The sequence below is a fragment of the Vitis vinifera genome, chromosome 10, assembly GCF_030704535.1.
Source record: "Vitis vinifera cultivar Pinot Noir 40024 chromosome 10, ASM3070453v1".
In the NCBI taxonomy this organism is placed as follows: domain Eukaryota; kingdom Viridiplantae; phylum Streptophyta; class Magnoliopsida; order Vitales; family Vitaceae; genus Vitis; species Vitis vinifera.
In genome coordinates, this window is record NC_081814.1 from 8,116,167 (window position 1) to 8,143,564 (window position 27,398).

Here is a 27,398-nt window from a genome sequence, read left to right on the forward strand (position 1 = left end):
TACACAATTGCCCTTGAAAAAAGTGGAACAAAATTGTGCACAATTTACAACTAGTGTTCATACACCCAAGGGTGAATTTGAACATTCACTACAAAATTTTAATTTGGATCAAGTTTTTGTGCTTTTTCTCAATTATAGTCATTCCATAAGCTTTAATAATCTTAAATGCATGAATACCCCGAATGACATCGAAAATGAAACAGTCTAAAATTATTTCTAAATTATTCCAAAATCGAATTGGCCCATGTAAAACCCAAGATAGTATATGTCGCAACCTAATCTTTAAAAATTGAGTCAAAATTATCAACCAAACCTAATTCATCGCAAGAATCATATGGGACTTGTTTGTGAGCCACAAACATTACAAGGTTAAAAATGTAATTTATCACTCTCCGAGATGCTCCAAATTGATTTGAGAGGAAGATATTACACATTTCAATATGGAGTATTTATGGCATACTATTGAAAGTGTCGCAGCAAGAGTAGACCGAGTAGTCAGTCAGCTTAGGGGAAACTTGATCCTTATGGCTGGACCTATGGATAAGTCTCCACCTGATGCTCCTGGTATAAACATGGTTCAGGCATAGGATATAGAGGTAAAAACATACAAAATAGAATTATTGAAAACAAATAGTCTGTACGATATGCTAAAAGAGCATGTCCACAAACCGGCATTTCATTAGAATAATGCAATATAGATAAATGAATCTGAACAGGCATTGAATCAAACAAGTTTTGGTTCAAGTCTTCACCCTATCCACCATCTAACTGAAAACAATAGAATATCATGCTCCTAATCAAGCCCTCTGTGTCAGCTAATAATGTAAATAATCTCAAGTAAAAAAATAAAAATAATATGTAAAGACAATCAGCCTATCTCCTAATGTAGGCAACTTTGAGAAAATTTTACACAATCATGGTGGTGTATATAGAAACAGATGCAGCAAAACAAACCGGCCACATCCCATCCAACACAATCAAATTCAATTCAAAACCCTAGTTTGAGCAGCATCCAACTCTCTTCATAGCTGAGACATCTTTACCAACATCAATTTTCTCCCCTTTGCTGGGAACAGCTGAAGCAGCTCCATCATCACCAGCTTCCATGGCTTTCTTGCTAACAATTCGGTATATCTGAGTAAGAACTTCAGCAAATGCATTGTCCACATTTGTTGCTTCCAGCGCAGAGGTTTCCATGAAGTAGAGGGACTCCCTCTCTGCAAATGACTTGCCGTCCTCAGTTGAGACTGCCACAAGATGACGAAGATCCGATTTGTTACCAATGAGCATGACCACAATGTTGGGATCTGTGTGATCCCTCAACTCCCTCAACCACCTTTCAACATTCTCAAATGTGGAGTGCCGAGTAACATCATACACAAGCAGAGCACCCACAGCTCCTCGGTAGTAAGCACTAGTTATTGCACGGTACCTACAAATCTCCAAAAAGATAAGGCTTAAGAAATAGATAATAGGTATTGATTGTAAAATCAAATTACAATAATTTGAGTAGATATAAATCTGGCAGCAAAAACAGAAGTATACCAATGCAAGAAGACCTACGATACCATATGATGTAAAAACACCAAACACCTATGGGGGCCATTTGGCAATGGAAAGGAAAAGTGAAGTTAGTCCCAGTTCTTTCGCTATATGGATTCAAATTTTTAGATATTAAAAGGTGGCATGTTTCAATTAAGGATGTCTCCTGTTAACTAAAGTAACATTATTTTTATCTATCACGTGGCATCCTTTTGAGAAACTGAATCCTACACTGAAAGGACAGCAAAAGAGTGGGAGTTCAGCTCTTCCACAAGCACAGATTAAAATGTCGGTGAAATTTGCTGATATGATGGGAGATAAGTCAGATATTGATCAGCCTTGAAATGATAAATGCAAGGGAAAATCAGTCAATTTTTTTGGCATTTTTTCAGATGTTTTGCGATTTCATCCCGATTTTCTTGAGATTCTTAGGAAATTTTGGGATTTTATCCCAAAATGTGGCCTTCTTGGTGGCATTGGAGCCTAGCATTTTGCCTCTACCTGCCATTGTTACACTACGTTGCAGACTTCAAATCTAAGGTTTAAGGAGAGAAACAGAGCAGGAGCTAGGTAAAAAGAAACAGCCTGTGGATGGTTAGGATGGAGTTCATAGTTTAGGGGTTTGGGGTTTTCAAATCCACCAATGGGAAGAGAGTATGATGATGGAGGATGGTAGCTGTTGCTTTATAAGAGAACGGCCGGTGGGGTTATTGCCAATAAAGCTTTCTTCAGGGTTGGTTTGGAGAGTGTCACGTGTGACCACATCATGTGAGGAATGGTCTGCAGTGAAATATTTATACCAAAAATGAAACAATATATAGTACTTATCTTAGAAGAGTCTTCTGAAATGCACCAGTCGGTGGCCTCCACTACCTCTCCCTTCCCACATGTTAGCAACAGTAACATTCTTATGAGAAGCTAGTCCAAATAACCAAGGAAATGATTGTTTCAAACGGATCTTCCCCACCCATCTATCCCACAAAATTTTGTTCAACTACCATTTTTAACCCAAATAGCTATCCTGTGGTTGAATTCCCCCTAACCTTTTCTCAAGTCTTTCCACAGGCTCATACCAAAAATATCCCTCACCTCACAAGTGTTCCACCCCTTGACCAGTTCCTCAAAACTTTCCTTGGATGATCTTCCTCCAAAAGCACCTTTACTTGAGGGAAAGCCACCATAACCATTTGCCAAGGCAGACCCAATTAAGACTTCCAGCAAAAGATACAAGGTTTTAACTTATAGTACAAGAACTTTGAAATGCTAATGCCTTTAACTCAAAAGATGTCTTAAATGAAATCAAACACCTTGAAAAAGAGCTTTCATAGCCAAAAAAAAAAAAAAATTAAATATTGTTAGCCTTCCAAACGGTGCCCCAAATGTGGCCCAAATCTAACTAGGATTCTATTTTATTTATGTATTTTATCAAAGCCAAGCATAGATTTAATATTATGAGTCCATGTTTCTTAAATGTTTCCCCATCCTTTTGAGTTGTAGCTAAACTACCAAGGGGTGCTCATTGAGAGAAGGAATAGAATGTACAACAGGCCTAAACCTTATGCATGATTTGATACATATGGAAAGAGAGAAATGATACATGTCCCCATCCCCAGTGCAAGGAAAGCTTGGAATTGGTGCTGAAATATACCTTTTTAAAAACTTTGTTTTCTTGGTCTAGTGTCTCTTTGGATCTAACATTGGATCTTTTTTGCTCACTGTTGAGGAAGAAGTTTGATTTTCAACATTTCCTCTTTTATTTGATCCTAATTTTCTCTTATTTATTTATTTTTGATAAGGAAAATCCTTTTTCTTACATCATTCCACATCCTACACATATATCCTTTGTACTTTAAGTGTGCTCCTTTTGCTATATGCCTCTTACTTCTTCATAAAATTCATTGCTTATCAAAAAATGTATGATACACCCATTTTTTAACTTCTTGACATAGTTCTAATATACACCATTACCGCTATTAGGACTTTATATGTACTCAATATCATAGAACAATGGAATTTTACATAGATAAATTGAATATATAGATACATAGATAAATTGAATATATATATATATATATATATATATAAAATCAATAAGCACATAATAAAAGAGGTGGTGGAATCATAATGCATGAAATGCATATAGAGTGTGCTGAACATGAAAAAAAATGAAAAATATGAAATGCAAAAACAAAAGCCTTAAAACAGCCTAAAGCCTCCTTAAGCAATCAATGAACTCAAAGAAAGAAGGGTTAACCTTCCAGAGAGTACCACTAAGCCATTCAAATAGCAACTCTAGGAACAAATACTTTAAAACTTGACTAGAGCACTCAAATGCTCAAAAAATTCACTTGTGCTCTTTGTAAATGCATCAAAACAAGTAAAAGGCATACTCTACACCAGTAAGCATTTGTCACCCACAGAACAACCACATCAACCAAGTAACAAACCTCTAACCAGTCATCGAAGCAACCTCAAATAAAGAGAATGAGAGATACCCACAAAATGTGGGTTTCCACACGATGAATAAGAATATGCTTGGCTAATTCCTCCGGCGGCATAAATAAGCAGCACCTATTAACGAAGGGCCAACCTTCATGAGCTGATCAGTCACCAAAATCTTCTACTACAGTCCCCCTCAAATAAAAATAGAATAATAAAAGAACTTTAAACTAGCCATCAAACTATAGGTTTCCATAGTGACTAATGCATCTGAACTGCCTTAGGATAAGATTTAGAAGAAAATTGCTGCCCATGCCTAGCATATCTCCACATTCAGTCTCATCTAACACCCACTCATTAAACTTGGTTAAGGAGCAACTCCAACTCCCAATCATGAGAATTGCTTTGGAAATGAGGGTCCCGGTGATCTCTGCCAACCCCCACATCCCAAACCACCACAACCTAAGCATTTCTATGAGTAGAAATGATGAAGAAATTAGGGAAGCCATCTTTTATTGGAAAATCGCCACACTACACATGAACTTAAAATTTGAGAGCATTGTATAAAAATTATGAATGCTGAACTATGGATTTTTTTTTATTATTATTATTATAACCGAAGAACCTTCCATAGCCAAGCCCTTAGGACTCTCCATGGGGATCCAAACCTCAGGGTGTTGACCGCCCTGAAACAACTAATACCGGGTAAATTCAGGGTATCATCAATGGTAGGATTCAAACCCAAGAACATGTGTCACTTACTAAGACCACACTTCTCAGTGTTCACTTTGACCAATTGGGCTATCTTGACGGGTGTTGAATCATGGATTTAGAGCCAAATCCATAAATTTACAATTTTTTTTTTTTTTGCTATTTAAATTTCTTTCATGCAAGAATACATGCTACAGATTCATTAGTTCATGTTGTGGTTTCAGAAATGAAAACATCAATGTCAATGGACATATAGACAGATCAATTTTATGGAAATATTGATATCAATGGAAATTTTAATAAGAATTGAAAAAATTATAAAAATTGACAGAAATATGGAAATCTTTAATAAAATTTGAAAAATGATAAAAACAATCAATAATTCAATTATTAAATTATTCTTTTGTAAGAAAATAATATTAAATATATTCATGATAAAATTTGTGACATGAGTCAATACTGTGCGTTATGCACTAATAACAAATATTATTTTGAAAGAAAAATTCATTCATTGAATTTGCATTATGCACTACTCAAATTCATGTTAATCAATTTTAAATTAAACTAAAAAATAGTTAACATAAAATCTTATTTAAAAAAATTTAATAATTTTTTAATCAAAATGTGATATAAAACTGTTTCAATAAAAGTAATAATTCCATTAAAAAGTATTTAAACTTTTTTGTAAATACATGAATATAATGGATTAAGATAATATAAGTTGAAAATTGTATTTATAATTTTCCTTATTAAATTAATTTTCTCATTTAAAATTATTTTTCATCCAATATGAGAAACTTATTTTTATTAAAATTTCTAGATATTTTTGTTATTTGCAATCTCATCTTTTAATTTGGACAATTTAACCATTATAAGCATTTCTTTAAATATTTTAAAGTGACAAATATTTTATATTTAAAGTGATAAATATCGTATCTTATATTTAAAAAGATAAATATTCATTTATTTGGTAGATTTCAATTAAATTTCGTCTAAAAATAATCATAATGTTTTAAAAATAACAATTGAATTAAATGGATATGTTAGTTGATTTTCACCAAAAAACAAAAAACAAAAAAACAAAAACAAAACTTAGCCAAATATTACAATAATGCTCGGTAGAAATTCCAAATTGAAAATGTCGGGAAATTTATGTGATAAACCACCAATGTTCTGCCAAAGTATTACTGGCCAAAGTTATCCCCTCCTTTTCATTTTTGTACCAAGGTGCATCAACTGAAATTTTAGCAACTTGGGTGATATTTAAATCCTTGGTTTCAGCATTAAAAATCTTATAGTCATGGATTGATAGCCAAATCCATGAAGTAATCACTTTGAATCAAGCCAACTATAAAACAGCTAAGAATATTGAAGACACCAAATGAGCACTATACAGTCCCATATAGTGTTCCAGCTTCTCTAATCAAGTGATGATGCATGCATCTTCTAAATTGAATTACTAGGAAAAATGCTAGGTGTACCGCTATTTCTATCACCATTTTCATCACTTACTAATGTGGTAAATAACGATAATGGTAGAAAAAGTAATCAAAATGCAATAAAATGCATTTTTTATTATTTGTCTACTACTAATGATCACTTACCACATCAGCAAGTGATAAAAATGATGATAAAAATGGTCATACATGTAGCATCATCCATAATCTTAACCCACAAAATTTCCACAGTGATAAAAATGATAATAAAAATGGTCGCACATGTAGCATCATCCATCATCTTAACCCACAAAATTTCCACAAATTTTGCAGCATAGGATATTATAATTTTCTAATCAACCGGTGATGCATATAACCTGTTAGTTGCACTAATAATTCATGCTACAAGCTCTCAATAATCTGCAGCATGCTCACTCCTATTATGCCAATTATATTAATTTCTTCCTTTTTGGGCCATTTGGGAGTTTTATGGAGTAGAGGAGGTGCGTTCCACTTGCCTTAGGCTACCTAATTCAAACAAGAACCAACAGAAACAAAAAGCACTAAAAGGAATTGTGCCTTCGGGTTCCACTTGCCTTGTGCCTGATATCTTAGAGGGAGCTGAATTGTCATGCTTCTCACATGACTTACCAACACATTAGACTAAAACCAGGTCAGAAAATCCTCAGCCCACCAGGTTTTTGGGTTTCCTAAACAACCATTTTATTGAATGCACGTGTTGATTTGATTAAATGCATCATATGATTGCCCAAAAGAAAAGAAAAAAAAATCATTTCCTAGGTATATTTAGGAAAATAGATGTTGCCAATATAATGATTAATTTTTTTTATATATATAGGAAACCACACGTGAATATATTGATAGAAAAAGAAGTACAAAAGGAGGATGAGGAATCCTCCCGCCAAAAGTAAAACTAAACAACATGAAAAAATAACAATACACTAGGCCGTCCCATTGAAACTATTGGATCTACACACTGCTAGCCAATCAAGTTGTAATACGTTAAGGGGGATGCCCTTAAAACCCGCTAAACAAAAAGTCCAAAAGGACGCAAGGAAATGAATGGAATCTCAAAGATTCCCTGAATTCCTAGCTTTGTCCTCAAATATCCTAGCATTTCTTTCCCGCCACACAACCCAGATTAACGTTATACTCGCGTTTTGCCATAGAATTACCCCTTTCTTGGACTTGCCAAATCCTTTGTAATTGATGAACATCATGTTTGAAATGCTTTTCGGAGGTACCCAATCCATCTTGGCTAGCTGAAAAAGTCTGTGCCACAACCCCAACGTCACTGAACAATGGAGGAAGAGATGATCTACTGATTCTCCTTACTCCATACACAACTTACATATGTCAGGGCTAAGAGCTTTGTGGGGTCTCCTCAATTGTAGCAAGTCGTTGGTATTTACCTTCTTGTGTGCCACAAGCCAGACAAGGGTCTTAACTTTAAAAGGGACTTGAGATTTCCATACAAACTTAGTGGGGAAAAATGGAGATGAATCAGGCATTTGGGACAAGGCTGTAAAGAAAGATTTGACTGTGAACAAACCTGAAGACAAACGATAACCACAAAAAACCAGTCAGAACTTAAAAATGTTCAAGAAGTAAGTCGCAATGGAGGAGAGAGAGAGAGAGAAAGTCAGAAAGAGAGAGCGTGAGAGAGTGGGTGGGGAAGAGAAGTCTGTGGGTGCGGGCGAGGAGACAGAGGGTGAGACATGGTTGGGGACTAGGAAAAGCCGGAGGGTGAGCAACTTTGGTGTGGAATCGAAATCGTTCGAGGTCGTAGTGGAGGAGAGGAAAGGTAAAATGAAAGCTACTTTGGTGGAGAGGAAAAGAGGGATCTCCTCGTGGGTCAAGTTGGGACCGGTGAGCCTGGGACTGTTTCTGGAGTGCTTGCTCCTCTGCTTAGAAGAGAAGAGTGAGGAAAAATGGGAAAAAAGGTGGGAAGAGGACGGCAGGTCCTATTCGCTGTTGCGTGATGCGAATAAAGGGGGTTGTTATCTACGTCTGGGCGTGGTGGATGTGGAAAGTAAAAGGTTTAGCATTTTCATCCCTAAGGGAAGAGGGGTGAAGGGAGGATGGTCTCTAATGGCGATGACATTACGCAATTTGGGGGTTGTCATGGATAGAAAGGAAAGGCAACAGCCGGATGTGAGGTTGTCGGAACCGAACCTGAGGAAATCCTTCGCGGAGGTGGAACAGACGCCAAGGAGTAAAGGTAAAGCAGTGGCGAAGGTGAAGATTAGGAAAGAGTCATTGAGCAGTAATTTACATAAGCTGACCCACTGTCTCGTTGGATTCTGGAATCCGAACTCAGGGAGAGGTGACGATCTGCAAGGGTGGGGAACCCAAATGGCAAGTATGTGGGGATTGAGGGGTAAGCTAGGGTTGGCAAAACTGGAAAGGGGTAAGATATTGTTGGAGTTTGAGAGGTTGGAAGAAGCTAGGAAAGTGCTCAAAACTGGGGAAGTGTTGGTTGGGGGGATTTCCTTACGCGTGGAAGAATGGAGCCCCGAAACGGGGTGTGTGATGGAGGGGGAAGCTAGAAGCGAGGCCTGGGTGAGGATAGTGGGGTTACCGGTATCGCTTTGGGATCGGGACATTCTAAAAAGAGTAGGGGAGGAATGTGGGGGTTTCTTGGCAGTCGACAATCAAACGGAGAAGCTGGAGGAGCTGCAGTGGGCCCGGATACTGGTGAAGGTAAACGGTGATGAGATTCCTAGCGCGGTGGAAATCTGGGTTGATGAGAGGTGCTATGTGCTAACCCTGTGGTGGGAAATCAGACCGCTTCTGAGGATTTTTCCGACGGATCAAAGCGGGAAGAAAGCTGCAGTAGATGCCGAGGTAGGGGGTGAGGCAGTAACACGCGCGGGGAAACGCGTGGTGGAGGAGGGTAATGGCACGAGTTACGAGGTCATGATTCAGTCTGCAGATGGGATGCAGCGTCAGTCGTCTGGGTCAGGGTGTCCTTTGGGCCCTACTCGGGGCCATGGGATGTTGGGCCGGACCAGTGGAGGCGGGCCAGCGCTGGGTGGTTCTTCCAAGAAGGGCCCAGTTGAGGTCCCTTTCCCTAGCCCAAAGGATTTAGCCTTTGGCGCCTTTGGGCCTGGCCCATTTTCTCTTAGTGTGGCTGGGCCAAGTAGTTACGGGCTGTGCACAAGGATGGCTCATGGGCAGACCAAGGTTAGTGGAATAAACGAGGATCTTGGGCTGGTAAGGGGTCAGTATCACTCAGGGCCAGGGGGCGAAGTCCAAGCGGGAGAGGCCTCTTCTTTAGTGAGGGTAGATCCAATTGTTGTGGGAAGGCCAGTATCAGAGTCTTCCATCTTCTAGGAGAAGGATGATTTGCGTAAGCAATTTGAAAAAGAGAGCCAAGCTATGGAGAAATCGAAGACTGATCTGGCCTTAATTGAGGAAGCTTCGAGGTATGGGACTGCTCTTAATTTTAAAGGAGCATTAGTCTCTGGTCTTTCTTCCCCTCTCTGTTTTTTTCATGGTCGGACTCCTGAAAGGGAGTATTACGACTATTCTGGGGCTGTGTGTGAGGCTGGTCAGGGGGAAACGCCGTTATGTATGATCAATGCTTCGGGTCTCACGGAGGGTAAAGCTGTCTCTCGGTGGGAGCTGGTGGAGGCAAATAATGGTTGCAGTATAGTAAGCGGTGCGGAATTGAAACCAGTCCAACCTAAGCCCCATGAAGGTAGCGATTGGGAGGAGGCCAGCTGGGAGGAAAGCGATTTGGCTAGATTCAGCAATTTTTTGGGGTTCTCCACAGAGGGACTGGAGAAGGAGATCATGGATTTTCTGGGTAAAATTAGAAAGAGAAGGGAAAGAATCCATAATAAGTCTTTGCTAGAAAAATCTAAATTTGAGAGGGAGCTAAGAAGACTAGAGTGTTCTATCAACTACGAAGGAGGGAAAAGGCAGGTTGGTGGCAGGCAAGGAAGAGGGTGTCAAATATTAGAAGTCCTATGAAGTTAAGACTTCTGAGTTGGAATGTCCGTGGAGCTAATGACAGCTCCAAAAGGAAGGTGATTAAGGCCCTGATTAGGAGTCAGAGGGTGGATGTGTTCTGTCTCCAAGAAACAAAAATTCAAGCTATGTCGGAGGGTGTGGTGAGAAGCTTGGGTACGGGTAGGTTCTTAGGGTGGGGGGCCTTAGAAGCTTCAGGCTCTGCTGGAGGGATTTTGGTTTGTTGGGATAGAAGGACGTTGGATGTATTAGATGTGGAGGTGGGCCAATTCTCAATTTCCTGTAGAGTCCGGAATGTAGAGGATGGTTTTTGTTGGATGTTCACAGGCGTGTATAGACCTTTCTCTAGAGACGAAAGGGAGTGTTTGTGGGAGGAGCTAGGGGCGATTAGGGGTCTGTGGGATGTTCCTTGGTGCTTAGGGGGGGATTTCAATATCACCCTTCTTCAAGGGGAAAGAAGTAGGCAAGGAAGGATTACTGGGGCAATGAGAAGATTTGCACAGATGGTGGATGAGCTTGAGCTGACTGACCTTCCTTTGCAAGGGGGGAGGTGTACTTGGAATGGGGGTAGGGGGAGTCAGTCGTGGGCTAGGCTCGACAGATTCTTGGTGACGCAGAATTGGCTTGATCATTTCAGTGGGGTGGTTCAGAGCAGGCTGCCAAGACCTACGTCAGACCACTTTCCCATATTGCTGGAGTGTGGAGGTCTTAGGAGGGGTCCATCCCCGTTTAGGTTCGAAAATATGTGGCTGAAAGTTGTTGGGTTTAAGAACTTACTCCGGGGGTGGTGGCAGGAGACTGTGGTGAGAGGGACTGCCAGCTACAGACTGGCCTCAAAGTTGAAGGAGTTGAAGAGGAAGATCAAAGTATGGAATAGGGAAGTCTTTGGTCGGTTGGAAGCTAACAAAAATTTAGCTCTCCATCAAGTAGAGCACTGGGATGGGGTGGAAAGTGAGAGGATCCTCTCAGAAAGGGAGACTGAGCTGAAGAAACAAGCCAAGGAAAACTATCAGAAGTGGGTGCTGCTGGAAGAAATTCATTGGAGGCAATTGTCCAGGGAACTTTGGTTAAAGGAAGGGGATAGGAACACAGGCTACTTCCATCGAATGGCAAATGCACACCGAAGAAATAATACATTGGATAGAATCAAGATTAATGGGGTATGGCTGTCGGAGGAGCAGGAGGTGAAGGAGGGAATTGTTAATGTCTTTCAGCAGCTTCTCTCTGAAGAGTCAGGCTGGAAAGCTGACATAGAGGGGCTGCATCTAAGTCATTTAAGTAGTCAAGAAGCTGGTAATCTGGAGCTACCTTTCTCTGAAGATGAAATACATTCTGCCTTGTTGGAGATGGATGGGGATAAAGCCCCAGGCCCGGATGGGTTTACAGTAGCTTTTTGGCAAGTATGCTGGGACTTTGTGAAAGAGGAGATCCTGGAGCTATTTAAGGAATTTTATGAACAAAGATCCTTTGTTAAAAGCTTGAATACAACGTTTCTGGTCCTTATTCCAAAGAAAGGAGGCGCCAAGGACTTGGGTGACTTTCGGCCGATCAGCCTGTTAGGAGGTTTGTACAAGCTTCTGGCAAAGGTGTTGGCAAATAGGCTGAAGAAGGTCCTAGGAAGGGTGGTTTCATTGGACCAAAATGCGTTTGTGAAGGGGAGACAAATATTGGATGCTTCGCTTATAGCTAACGAGGTGATTGATGCTTGGCAAAAACGTAAGGAGAAAGGGTTGATTTGTAAGTTGGACATTGAAAAAGCCTATGACAGCATAAGTTGGGATTTCCTTATGAAGATTCTGCGTAAATTGGGCTTTGGGTCTAGGTGGATGGAGTGGATTTGGTGGTGCATCTCTACTGCCAAGTTCTCTGTTCTTGTTAATGGTGTGCCAGCAGGTTTCTTTTCAAGCACCAAGGGGTTGCGTCAGGGAGATCCCCTCTCTCCTTACCTCTTTGTTTTGGGTATGGAAGTGCTTAGTGCACTGTTAAGAAGGGCGGCTGTCGGGGGATTCTTTTCAGGCTGCAGATTTTGGGGGAGGGGCAGGATGGAGCTAAATATTTCTCATTTGCTTTTTGCGGATGACACAATTATTTTTTGTGAAGCAAGGAAAGAAAACATGACTTTTCTAAGCTGGATTCTGGCTTGGTTCGAGGCTGCGTCTGGGTTAAGGATAAATCTAGCCAAAAGTGAGTTAATTCCGGTTGGCGAAGTGGAAGAGATTGAGGAGATGGCTGTGGAGCTAGGTTGTAGGGTGGGGTCTTTGCCCAATGTGTATTTGGGGCTGCCGTTAGGGGTTCCTCACAAGGCTTCCTCGATGTGGGATGGGGTGGAGGAGAAGATGAGGAGGAGATTAGCCTTGTGGAAGAGGCAATACATTTCCAAAGGCGGGAGGGTTACCCTCATTAAGAGCACGTTGGCCAGCATGCCGATCTACCAACTGTCCCTGTTTCGAATGCCCAAGATGGTGGCGAGAAGGCTTGAAAAGCTCCAAAGAGACTTTCTTTGGGGAGGGGGAAGCTTGGATAGGAAAGTCCATTTAATTAACTGGGAGGCGGTGTGTGCTCAAAAGGAGAAGGGGGGCCTTGGCATTAGGAGGATTGCCCGTTTGAACAAGGTTTTGTTGGGAAAATGGTTATGGAGGTTTGCCTTTGAAGAAGATAAGCTGTGGAAGAAGGTGATTATGGAGAAGTTTGGTCAAGAGGGTCTTGGTTGGAGGACTAATGAGGCTCGTGGGACGTTTGGAGTGGGAGTTTGGAAGGAGATTCTGAAGGAAGCTGATTGGTGTTGGGATAACATAGAGTTCAAGGTTGGTAAAGGGACCAAAGTTAGGTTTTGGACTGACCATTGGTGCGGCAATGCAGCGCTGTCCCAAACTTTCCCTCTCTTATTCGATTTGGCAGCTCATAGGAATGCAACGGTGAACGAAGTTTGGGACCCTAGCTTTGGCCAAGGAAGTTGGAATATCAGTTTCTCTAGAGACTTTAACGATTGGGAGGTGGATTTGGTTGGTAATTTGCTGTACATGCTAAGGGATTACAAAATCTCTTCAGAAGAGGATTCGGTGTTATGGAAAGGTGGGGGAAGTGGCATCTTTAGGGTTAAGGAGGCTTACAACCTCCTTGTTGCTTCGAATGATATTGTATTCCCGAATAAGGGCATTTGGGTGGACAAGGTCCCAACTAAAGTTGTGTTTTTTGCTTGGGAGGCCACGTGGGGAAAGGTCCTAACCTTGGATAGGCTACAAAGAAGGGGGTGGCAGTTCCCCAACCGATGTTTTTTGTGTGGGTGTGAAGAGGAGACTGTAAATCATATTCTTCTACATTGTACAGTGGTCCGGGTCCTCTGGGAGATTGTCTTCGTCTTGTTTGGCATTCAGTGGGTGTTCCCTGAAACGGTTAAAGATATGTTGTTCAGTTGGAGGGGTTCTTTTGTGGGGAAAAAAAGGAAAAAGGTTTGGACTTCCATCCCGTTGTGTATTTTTTGGACGGTTTGGAAGGAAAGGAATAGATTAGCTTTTAGGGGGGGATTCTTATCTATACAGAAACTCAAAAATTCTTTTGTATGTAATTTGTGGAGTTGGGCTAGGGTGTATATTGGAGAGGAGTCCTCTTCACTCATAGGTTTTCTAGAGTGGCTCGCGTCCAATTGAGGGTAGGTAGGATTGTGGGCTTTTTGTGGCTTTTGGGTTTGGCTGCTTTGTATACGTCCTATATGCTGTGTGGCTTTTTGCCTTTTTAATATAACATCTGCTTACTTATCAAAAAAAAAAAAATAAGGACCACGATCTCGCGTCTGAAGCAGAAGTGGATAAGTTCATACAATCTAGAGAATGCATGAGGCATTTTAGATCTTCTATCTCAAAATAGGTTAGATTATGACGGAAATTAAAGTTTCATGAGAAAGGGCGAGACGAATCGAGTATTGAAGATATTGGAATATTTTTATCCATTACTACTCGATATTGCAATATAATGATTATTAACCAGACCATATATTTACTAACTCTAGCCTAACCCGATTTGAACCCAAGTTTAGAAAAATAAGATAGTGTTGGGCTTGGGTTTAACAACTTAGGTTGAACCTCAGGTTGGGTTCGGATTAGGCAAATGAGTTTCATAAGCTTGGGTTAACCATCAACCCAACCCGACCCGACCCAACCCGCAGAGTTTACCTCCTACTACTGAGCTTATTATTGAAAAGCCTAACAATGTGGTATGAAATTGTAGAATAAGATTATACTTAAAACTACCATCATGGTCATAGATTTCTCATTAAGATATAATAAAAGGTGATATCTTTTGTAACGTAAGAGCTATTGAAAAGAAAGTCTAAACCCACTTCAACAACCTTTTTGTTTAGATGGTGGGGATTACGTAGGATTGCTATTAAAGTGTTACAATACATGTTTAACGTTTTCATCACAAAGTTACAGCTTTTAAGGATTTTCAGAATATCCATTGGTCTTCTCAAGGGCCTGAAAAATACATGTTAGCACCATAGAGACTAATTTTGTGACTGCTAATAATATTTATCATGTATGCCATCAATTTTGGCATGTGGATGATAAACTAACATAAAAACATAAAAATGACATTACAGGAAAGTGCAAGGCAGCCTCCATGGTCTTGAATCGGGGTACCAATCACCACTAATATTGGTATACTAATCAGTTTTACTGGGATAGTGCTCATTATAGGAGAAATCCCAATACCCACACAAAGAAAATGTAAAACATGTAATTTAACATCTAACTATAGGAACAATTTGATCACTACCTTTTAAAAAAACTTGAAGTCGGCTCAAACTTCCTTTCCAACAACATCCAATTTCAAAATGTGTCTTTTAATTATGCATAAATAATGGAATAGTAAACCAGGTAGTAGTTTTAACAAAGCAACCCAACACTACCTTATTCAACTTCCAAATAGTAACTTTATTAAGATCTAATCCATAATTCTAACCTACTATCTCAACACTCCCACAAATGCACCACAAGCATGGAAACACCTCTCCCCTACTGGGGCTACCAAGGGAATTGCCACCACTTTCTCAGCACTCCACTCCATTGTTAAGCTTTGATTATTAGGTTTGGTAAAGCTAAACACTAGCCAAGAAAAAATTCCTATAACTAAACATTTTCCACCTCCACCTCGACCTTTTTACTATTTTCCCACATGCATTGCCTCTTAATAATTCATTGAAGAAAGCATTCTAAATACCTAGATTGTAGTTCTATGGCAATACATGTCAAACATTTACTGAGGATAATGATATATAGCTGTAAATGTGACAAATTTTTAGAAAATTATTATATTTTTATAGTTTTTCTTCATAATTTGGCATAACCAGCCAAAAATCAAGACACATATACATCAAGAATCAGATCTATAATACAGTCACCAGTACCGAGATTATACATGGAACAACAAAGTGTAGGAGGAGCTGTTCGGGAAAACCAAAAACCCGTCAGTTGAAGATAGTCTCACCTACTTTGAGTTTTAATGTGCCTGGTGAGCAATGAGCATAAATAAGCAATATGCCACTTCAGTTTTCCCCAACAAAAACAGGCAGAAGGGTGGTGATTTTGAAACCAATGTTAAGTAGGTCTTTCATTGTACAAGATAGCCAATTCCATGCTTTGTATCTAAAAAATACATATAGTACTTTTTTTTTTTTTTTTTTTGGCGAAAGGATGTGCATAGAAAAGTGCTTACAGAAAGAGGCAGCACACACATGTACAAGTTAAGGGCCCATTATTCCCACATTAAAAAATCGATGGAATCCAATGAAGAACAAGGCACCACCCCCACTACAATTCTAGATCACTCCATAACGGTTCTACTGAAGGTCGGCTTTAGACATTGCACACCAAACATTACAAGTAAAAGCTCTCATAATTAGGCTTTGCTGCAATGAATCAAAATATGATTTGTTGTATCCTCACTAGCTTTACAAGATAGAATCTATTTACCAATGTCTATCCCATGCGCCCATGTCACCTCCCAAGCAAAAAAAAAGCACTCAAGGTGTGCGCGTGCCCTAAATCTCGTTAGTAGAGAAATTCTTTGGGTCTATAGAATTCAGAGAATTGTAGTAGGATTTGAATTGAAACCCCCTTCCCTCCTCATCCCCTGAACCTTAAATGTGAAGCTATCTGGGGATTCTATTTCTTTATCAGAATCGGGGGATTTTCAATCCCACCTTTATGCATTTGCACCCTCTAAATTCTTTTTTTTCTTCTTTAACGGAAAAGGACAAGCAAAATGATGATAATCCCCTCATTTTCTTCCCTGATCCACTCACCCAGAAAACCCTAAACCTTATTCCTCTTCCTCTTCCTCTTCCTCCTTCCCACCATATTTTTCTTCCCTTCCCCTAACCTAACCATTCTTCCCCGCTTCAAATTCATAAAATAAAATGAGTAAACACACACACAGACACACGACTAGGGGAGAGAGAGGCTGGCCATGGCTGCTCTCCCCCTCTCTCCATATCGTTTTTAATTGAGGCCAACATTTTTACTGAGGCTAGAGTCAATGGCAATGAACAAGCCTCTTTCCCACGCTCCTGTAATGACCTTCCACAACCCCACCATGTGGTAAACTATTCACCCCAACAGATCCATACCAGCCCTATAAAATATGTCTATTATAAAAGTGATGGTTCAACTCAAATTATTTGATAATATAAAGGCCCAAAATTTGTTCATCAACCCAAAGATACCAATAAGATTGATAAATGCTAGAGTACAATTTTACATAGATGAATAGCAAGTACAAAATATATCATACATGAAAACTTAAATCACCATATAAGACAAAGCATGCGCACAAACACACACAAAAAGAAAATGTGAGTTTTTTTTTTTTTTAATAAGTAAGAGAATGCATTAATGAGCGCTAAAAGCACACATGAGTACACAGGACGTATACAAAGTGCACTTGGCAAAAAAATAGGAAAGAGGGAACAAACAAAAAATACCCCCTCCCTCATCCAAACCCCAACCAATCTATGAAGTCAACCATATACTGGGCCTATATACACCTTAACCCACACAGAAAGAAAATGTGAGTTAAGGATAAGGAAAAGGGAAAGGGAATAAAAGTTAAGGAGAAATAATAAGTTTGACTTTAATAAATTTTTCTCTCCTAATATTGCTCTAAGTTCATTTTCCAATTATATCGATGATATATAATTTAAAAATATGTAATGTTTTAAATAATTTTTCATATATTTCATTTTCCTTCATATTTTCCATGACAAACCAAATAAGAGAAATAGAAATTTCTTCCTTTCTGTTTTTTCTTTCCTTAATCTTTCTTAGATCCAAATGGAGCAAAAGAATTATGCTATTTTGTCCCCACACAAAAAATGATATCAAGATGCCCACTTGCTCTGCCTCTAGGATGTATTTTGAAATATACCATTCAGTAGCATAATTTCAATTGAAACTTTCAATCTATGACTATGAGATAAAAAAGAAAGTCAATACGAAAAAAAATTTCCACAATACCAAGAAAGACTGCAGTCATTAAACTTCATTCTTTTTACAGGCAAACAAGTATACTATTAACAGCGCCTAAACAAAAGGGGGCACTAACGTACACAAGGGGACATACAAAGGGCACCAAAACAACAAAAAATAGAAGAGACTAACAAAAAACACCTCCCTCCAATCAATAAGGGACCAACCAATCAACATGATCTAATATGGATAAAGAGGCACCAACTAGGAATTTCCAACTCCAAAGCCAAAAAGGGAAATCCTAATACAAACAAACAGGCCAAAGAATGTGTTTAAAAAGGAAATGCATAAAGCTGGCCTAAGTAATCCCATATCCTTAAGAGATAAACTCTACAATGTGGAACTTAAACTTCACATTCCAGCAATCAAGATCACATTTTAATTAAAGATGGCCAGAAAAAAGAATATCAAGTTTCAATGCAACAAGTTCAACTAAGCAAGAATGCATATGATGGCATGGAAATTAAAGAGGGGAATTGTGGGAGCTATATGTAGAACCAATGGAATGGATTTGACTGATTTGGTCATAAAATCATCTCTACGATAATGAGACAGGTCTCCCTGATAAATGTTTTGGTGGGCAACATCTCATTGGAATCAGATTGTGCTCTCCTCCAGCAGCCTCCTGCAACCTCTCTGAAAATTGGAATTGACAAGATTATATCAGTTGCAGTCTGGCAGTTGATCATGAGGATTCAATTCCTGTAAGGTATTCTTTGACATTTCTACTCACGAAAAATCAGATGTCAGATCTCTACAATGAAGTAGGATAATATTGTTTTCTTTCTTTTCTTTTCCTTCTTTTTTCCTGAATATCCCAAAGTATGCGTTTCTTCTCTAGCTATCCATGAAAAATGGATCCTGGCCCGACACAGGATTGTTTGCCTTCAGTGGGTTTTGTACTAAAAAACTTTCTCGGTTATTCTTTTGAATGCGGCTGCTCTTAACCAGTGTGGAGATGTATCATGAACACGTATCTGATTTCCAGGGATCATCCCCCTTAACAGGTTCTAATTCAGTTCAATAATTGGGAAGCCATTTTTGCAGACATAGCCTCTTTTTTTTATAGGTAAAGGCAATTGTATTAAAAGAAAATGCATATACGACGTATACAAAGCAACCAAAAAGGTGTGAAGCCATGGCCTCTTAAATCTAGTTACGCATATTTTAATACATAATCATTTATATAAATTATAAGATGTGAGTTATTCATATGAATAAGGCAACTCTAAATGAACCACACCACTTCAGATCCCAACCTATGAAAAGTATCCGATTAATAGTCAAGGAGGTCCAATCCATCTCTATACCTTCTATCTGCCTTCTAGTAGGAAGCAAAAGCACAGTGACCCAAATACAAAATTTGACCATCTCACTTCATTTTTGAACTCATATTAAATCAAGGGAAAGTACTCCAATCGAACACCAAAAACTTACAAGACAAGCTGCAAGAGATCAAGATCTCCTAAAATCCATCTACGTGCCATCAACCCAAACCGAGATCACCATGAGATCAAAGTAAAAGTTACTCTTTATACGAGTCCTAAAAGCAAAACCCTATAAAAGCAGTTGCGCATTTGCCATTGCAATCAAACCTCTTCAGATCTCAAAACCAAACCCATTTGCTTGAATCCGAAATATGAACTAGACAAAATTTACAACTGAACAAACACAAATCTGTACAGACACAAACCCTAGTGCCACATTGGTTCCCAAAGAAAATGAATGACATAAAATAAATTTTTTGAATTACAGATTTCCCCTCACTTGAGACCCGCAAAACTAGAGCCTCCATCTATTAGGCTTAGATTCTATGACTTCAGATTTGACCACTTACTAAGTTAAACAAACACCGAATTTTCCGGCTTTTCAATTGCTACATTCTCAGCAACCAAGCAAAGCACAACGAAGTAGAAACCAAAACAAGAAGAACAGAAGAGGAAAGCACGAAAGACAACGATACGTGAAAAGCCCAGATCAGAGAAAGCAAAATTGTTGCATAAAAAAACACACCTTTCCTGGCCAGCAGTGTCCCAAATCTGGGCTTTGATGACCTTGCCATCAACGTTCAAGCTGCGAGTGGCGAACTCGACCCCGATTGTGGACTTGGACTCGAGGCTGAACTCGTTCCTGGTAAACCTGGAGAGAAGATTGGACTTCCCAACACCAGAATCACCGATCAGAACCACCTTGAAGAGGTAATCGTAGTCATCTTCAGCTCTATACCCAGCCATTAGCACCACCGCTTTCTTTTCTTAATTATTAGGATTAAGAGGGAAGAGGAAAGACAGTGGAGGAGTTAAATTTCTCTCTCTACAAAAAATTTTTGCCCCTTCTGTGAGTTGGAAACGAGACACTGTCGTCCGCCTGGGTGGATTCCAGAGGGGAAGGAGGAGGAAAAGGAGACGTCTTTTTGAAAACTCTGCATTGGGTTTTTGAGTGATGATGAAATGACTATAATGGCCTCACACTTAATTACACTTACAACCCTCATATTTATCAATATTAGAAATATTCCCTCTCGTTTCAAAATTGCTTGGACCTCTACCGTATTTCCCAGAGGAAATGAAAACGACCACACGCCTTCACCGCTGATTGCGGAACTCAAAATTGAATTATTAGGTTGCAAAGTAACCCCTAAAGATTACATCAAATTCGCCCAGACCCCATGATTATTCTCAAAACCTATTAACATTATTTTAAATCCTAGCAAGATAATTTTTTGATATTATTTTTAAGCCTTACTACATAACTCGTATCCTTAAATATTTAATGTTCGTTTTAATCCTTTTTTTTTAACTAAAAAATAATAACAACTTCTATAAAATTTAGAAATTTCTAAATAAAATATGTACTATTTTTAAAAAAATTTAAGATAATGAAAAAAATTGAATAGCTTAATTTTTTAAACATTCTATTCAACTTTTTTTTATTTAAACAAGACATTTTTTAAGGTAAACATTTGAAATTTAAATGTTGAATTTAATATAATTTTTTGATAAACCAAAGCTATTCGAAAATTTCAAAACTTCTTATTTTTACAAATGGGAAAGGAGATAAAGTGTGGAAGAACCAAAATATTTGAAAAATGAAAGGTTTAATATCACTTATATCAAACCATTTGAGAATGAATTAGAGAAGGAAGCTAAAATTGATTAATTCGAATTATATATGGGGTATTAGCTAGGCATCAAAATTTAAGTATTTGTAAATGAGAAATTATAAGTCTTTAATTGTTTTTTCATTCTATCCAGTAATGTAATGAAACAAAAAATGACAAATTCTTCCATTCTTTTTTTATTTAATTCAAAAAAAATGAATAATTAGTTAATATAATTGATTTGCTTAGTGGGTAACCGTTGGTTTTTTTTTTTTTTTTTTGCATGATTACGTTCAAAATAAAAATGGATTGGCCCAAACATAGTATGAACTCAAAATCGATACTAGTAAGAGATTTTGTTCAATTTATAAGAGATATTTATCTATTTGACCCAATAATTTAAAGGAATAAGAAAAAAAACGTCATGTTTGTATTGGGAGTGGACTGTGGAGGTGTTTGTGATATATCACATGTGATAGGAAAAGAAGTTTCTAACTCTATGTATATATGGATTTCTCTTAGCAGTGGTGTTTGTGATATTTCACATCAAATAAAAAAATAAATTTATGACTCTATATATGTATGGATTTCTTTCAATCATGTACGTAAATGTATTTTAAAGTTACGATGACTCATTAGGTTCAGAATATATAATATTTATAAGGAAGAGAGTGTAATAGGATGAAATGCTACAATAACCAAAATATTTGAAAAATGAAAAGTTTGATACTATCATTTTTATCAAACCGATTTATTTGCATCCATTCATTATTTTGCTTTTTTATTTATTTGTTTATCTATTTATTTGCTACTTATTTGTGTATTAAATATTTTGTTGATAAAAGGATTTGTATATGATTGATTTTTAGCTTGAGTAAAAATCAAGGTATTTTTAGCTCTAGTAAAGAACAAGGTGTAAGATTGATTCTATACACTTAATGGATACTAACTTATCAACTTGTATACAATCATATAAACTTTTATGCTCTAAAGATACTTAAATATGGGTTTCTTAGCTACCCTCACTATAGATTGGATTGATATCTATTCACTATACTTATATAACTAACATATCTAAGCATCAAACAACCAAAATTAGAATTAGGTGGACTTATATAGCCATGTGAAGTTATGCGCAAACTAACCTAAGTAGGTAACTTAAGTGCCTTTCAATGGGAGGCAAATTCGAGTAATTATATTGCAGAGAGTAGCTAACTTGCATGAGGAAAGTGTTGTCCTCAAAGGATCCACACACAAAGAGTAAAAAGTGAGCAAGAAAAAAAGTCATGTCAGAAGGTCTACATGCACAAGATAAGGAGAAGATTTAAAAAGTGAATAAAATAACAATGAAGTCTTAATTGAGATGTTGGAAATTCAAGAAAAGATATTTGCAAAGAATGATTTTTTTCTTAAAAGTATTGATGAGGAGGAGGAATGATTTTAGGATCACATAACATTTATTAATTAATTTTTATTTGAACTGGCAATTTGTTTATTAATGTGGTATTTTCCATTTATAAAATTTTTTTAAAAAGTATTATCTAGTCAAATGTCATAAATGTAATAAAATGTATTTTTATCTATTAAAAAGGCCAAAAAAAAATTTCAAATATTCTCATCATGTTAATTTATTATATTCAATTACCCTATGGTAATTAAAGTAAAAATACAATAGTAAATAACACTATCTAACAAAAGTGATGGCACATGTAACACTATCCCTTAGTATAAAATTCACTTCATTGTTGGTATAGCACATGGAAATCATTATTAGGACTAAATCCTCAGTTGAATATAGTATGATATTGATACAATAGTAAGTGGGCTTGTAGAACACTAGTCTAGTTCATAATAATAGAATGCTACATGCTTCAAACATTTTGTTCAAACTTATAATCATAGAAATTAAATCTTTCCAAAGAAATCTAAATAAAAATATCATAACATGTAAATTAGATAACACCCGATAAAGAATAAAATTTGAAGGCAATAATCTCAAACAATTGAAAGTGTTTGTTTAAGTCTGATTTGTAGAATAACATTTGAATAACAAAAGAAACATGGTTGTAAAATAAGTATGACCTATATGTGATGAATTTTATAAATTATAATTTGTACTATAAAGATATTTTTATTAAAAATAAAAATAATTCTAATATTTTGAAAAAGTTTACTAATGACTATAACAAAAACTTTTGGAGAATGGTATGATTGGATGAAAAGATTTTGTTATAGTCATTAATATTCTCCAAATGTCATAAAATCATGTTATAATTGCATGCAAAGTGCATGTTGCAATTGATTTTGTGGTATTTTTATAATACATGTTTTACTTCTTTTTTTTCTTTTTTTTGATATAATTTTTCTATATATAGGTCTTATATCCATAATACTATCTTCTATGTTAGATTGACACAAGTTAAAATTAATATTTATTAAGTTGAAGTAAAAGATTTTGACTTGGTTATTTTGTAAAAATTAAAATAAAATAATAAATATTTGGTTTCTTATGATATTGCACGATTTTTTAATAAACAATATGTACTAGATAATCATCATAAATTTGTAAAATCAAGAAGATAAAGTAGAATCATAATTATTTTTAGACATCATGTAAGTCTACAAGATTGGATCAAACAACACCATGCTATAACTCATTGTAGAGTGCATCCATAATTTTTATTGATTTTATCGTATTTTTATAATTGGTATTATATTTACTTTTTATGTTTTTTTTTATTTGTAGGTCTAGCATCCATAATACTCTCTTTTGTAACATAGTAACACATGTTAAATATGATGTTTATGAGATTAAAATAGAAGATTTTGGTTTGATTATTTTGAAAAAATGAAACCAAAATGACAAAGTGTTGGTTTCCCATGATATTGCACAAATTTTTAATAACAATGTTTGCTAGCTAATCATCATCAATTTGTAGAATCAAGAAGACAAAGTAGAATCATAACTATTTTTAAAGTCAATCTACGAGATTTAATCAAACAACCAATATTTTATTTATTTTTTATATTTTTTTATTTGTAGGTCTAATATCCATACAGTCTCTTCTATGACAAATTGACAAATGTTAAAGATAATTTTTTTTTTTATGAAGTTAAAGTATAAGATTTTGGTTTGATTATTTTGAAAAAACCAAAATGATAGAGTTGATTAGAAGATGACGAAGAATTTGTCATTTTTAAATATCTTCATGTTAGTTTACGAGACTGGATTAAACAACACCATGTCATGATTAGATGTAGAGTGTATCCATAGTTTCTGTTGATTTTATTGTATTTTTATAATCCATACTATATTTATTTTTGTATATATATTTTTTATTTGTAGGTCTAGTATCTATAAAACAATCTTTCATAAAAACATGTGAAATGTAATGTTTAGGGGAAATAGATTATCTTTATTTGGTTATATTGAAAAAACTAAACCAAAATGTCAAAAGATGGTTTCCTAATATGTTACATGGCTTTTTAATAAATAATATTAATATATGCTAGCTAACTATCATGAATTTGTAGAATCAAGAGGACAAGGTAGAATGATGATTATTTTCGTAATCCATATTTTTTATTTATAGGCTCGTATCCCTAACATTAACTTCTATAAAAGATTGACACTTGTTAAAGACAAAATTTATGAAGCTAAAGAAGAAAATTTTGATTTGATTATTTTTTTAAATAATTTAAAGGGAAGTGACAAAATAATTTGTTACTTATAATACTGCTTGATTTTTTAATAAACAATATGTGTTAGCATACCATCATAAATTTGTATAATTAAGAATATGAGATAGAATCATAGTTGCTTTTAAATATCATGTCAGTCTATGAAATATCATACTATGATTAGATGTTGAATGTAATTATAGTTGCAATCGATTCTATAATATTTTTATAGCCCACATTTTCATTAATTTTTAATATTTTTTTTATAAGCCTAGCACCTACAAAATTGTCTTTTATGAAAGATTGACACATGTTAAAGATAATGTTTATAAAGTTGACATAGAAGATTTTTGTTTTGTTATTTTTTAAAAATTGAAACAAAAAACAAAAATGACAAAGAGTTGGTTTCCTATTCTTGAAGTGAGTAATTAGTTATAGGCTTAACAAATTCTTATCAGTTTCAAATGTTAGTTTTAATTGTTAAAATGATGTTAGAAGTTAGTTTTGTAATGACAACTATTTAAAGACTAATGTTACTCATTTTCATCAAATTAGAATTACCTATAATATTCTTTCTTCAATATCTTTTTTTTTTCCCAATACCTATGATTTTGCACGATTTTTGAATAAACAATATGTCCTATCTAACCATCTTAAATTTGTAGAATCAAGAACATGATGTAAAAAGATAGTTATTTTTAAACATCTTCATGTCAATCTATGAGATTGGATCAAACAATATCATGTCATGTCCTATCTAACCATTTTAAATTTGTAGAATCAAGAACATGATGTAAAATGATAATTATTTTTAAACATCTTCATGTCAATTTATGAAATTGAAACATTTTAAAGGTAATATTTATGAAAGCGAAGTAGAAGATTTTTTGTTTGGTTATATTGAAACCAAAATGTGAAAGAGATGGTTTTCTAGATATGAAAACATTAATTTGCAGCAACAATTGTTGAATTTGTGAGGATTTAATCAATCATGAAAGAACTCGAGTCACAACATTTAATTATAATACAAATATTTTCAAAATATTCAAATATTCTCCAAACTTTTTACAAGAAAGATCTAAAAACATATCAGATTTGCTTGATCAACATTTTCTATAACAATTATAAAAGCTAGCATATTTGATTACACTTAAAAAAAAAAAAAAAAACTCAAAAATTCATCTTTAAAAATAGTAAAAAGAGTTCTTAATTGTTTTTAATAACAAAATTTTGTTTGAATGCTTAAATGGGAAAAATGGTTTTCTCAACATTCTCTTCACAAAGGTATTATAGATTTATATACAATACAAAAAAATTTAAAGTATTTTTAATATTTTTAATTATTATTAAAAAAGTTCATAAAAATTATTTGGAAATATCTCAATTCTATTTTAAAAATAATATGTGAAGTAGTTATAATAAAATAGTTCTTGTTTTGATGATACAAATGCTATAATAAGATGCTCATATAAACCATTCGAAATTTGTGCTGCTATTCATCTACTCATAGTGATCGTGTTATTACTAATACGACCACAAAAGTTCAAGGAATATTATTTTATTATAAGTAGTTACTAGTCAAGACATTTAAAAGATGACGTGTGGACCCTTGATATAGTATAAATATCATAGATTACTTTAGAAGAAACGAAGTGAAATTTTAATGTACTTACAATATGTTTTCAAAATTATTTTCAATCAAAAGTTTAACAAATATATTATTAAAATTATTTTTAAGAAAAAATTCAAATAGAAGCTAAATATTCTTTAAGTTCTTGGGTATCATTGTTTTTCAGTCTTTGACTCTTGAGTAAAGATGAAGGGATAGGAAGGAAAAAGGCAAGGGAAACATAAATATGACGGTCGGTTTGCTGTAAAGAGTCGGGCTCAGATGCAGACTTATCTGTTGCTGGGTTGGGCCGGGTTGAGCTGGGCTGGGCTGGGTCGGGCTGGGTCGTCACATAAGGGTGGCGGATAACTGGTTTGCTCAGACTGCTCTGTGGATGAAACCAGCGAGATCAGCCATTATTTGGGTCCGATTCGGGTAAAAATAGAAAGAAAGTCAATTCAACCAATTGAATTTCGTAGGTGCTCACAAGCTGCATCAAATTAATGATATATAAACAAACCATGTGAACGAAATTAAATTTATATTAGATATGCCCATGTTTCAAATTTATTCTTTTAATTTTTTCTCTTCTGCAAGCTCAAACTTGACCCTCAAGTAAAGAGAATGTTCCCATACTATCACCAAACATTTTCTTTTCTTACTTTCTTCAAGCATGTGTACAAATTTGGATGTTGAAGAAATCCTAGATTAACAATTTGTGTATTCGGTCATCTTCGTTTCACGTCAAAAACTTAAGCTTTCAATTAAACAGCTTAACTTAATCAAATGACACATTGTGTCATTCATTTAACTCATTTAATAATCATATTATTTTATTTATTAATCAGATTGAATTAGGTTTTGTATATGTTTAAATGATTAATCTTTCGTTCTAGCATATATTTTAATTTAATTTAATTATTTATTTAAAAATAAATTTGAAATAAGTTAAATATGGATTAAATAAGTTTGAGTTATAGTTAGTTTAATTAGCACAATTATTAAATAGAACAATTCAAATCAAATTTGTATAATGTAGTTTGACTCAACAATAACCAATTTATTAGATGGATATATAAGTTAATACGAATTTGACCTAACATAATTATACTTAACCCAAACCTATCAAAATCATGTTGAATTGAAGTTGTGTTGACGAATAGTATTAAACTTTGTTAAGTGGATTTTTTTTAAGTGTAAAAAACCATAATTGATGATTGTGATTTAAAATTTTTTAAAAATATATTTAAAACTACATTCACGTACTGTGGTTTTACAATTTTTTTAGAATCATAGTTACTAATTGTGGTTTCATAGATATTTTTAAATCACATTTCGTTACAAATTTTAATAGTTAGTAT

General features: G+C 35.6%; 1 protein-coding gene across 1 annotated transcript; it reads right to left on the reverse strand.

Moving 5' to 3' along the window:
* Positions 1-658: 658 nt before the first annotated feature.
* LOC100249712 (ras-related protein RABA1d) lies at positions 659-20,089 on the reverse strand. Its single transcript, XM_002268779.5, has 2 exons — positions 19,661-20,089; positions 659-1,432 (listed from the first exon to the last, which is right to left on the reverse strand). The coding sequence occupies exons 1-2, from the start codon at positions 19,879-19,881 to the stop codon at positions 997-999; spliced, it is 657 nt and encodes a 218-aa protein (XP_002268815.1). The 5' UTR covers positions 19,882-20,089; the 3' UTR covers positions 659-996.
* Positions 20,090-27,398: the final 7,309 nt, after the last annotated feature.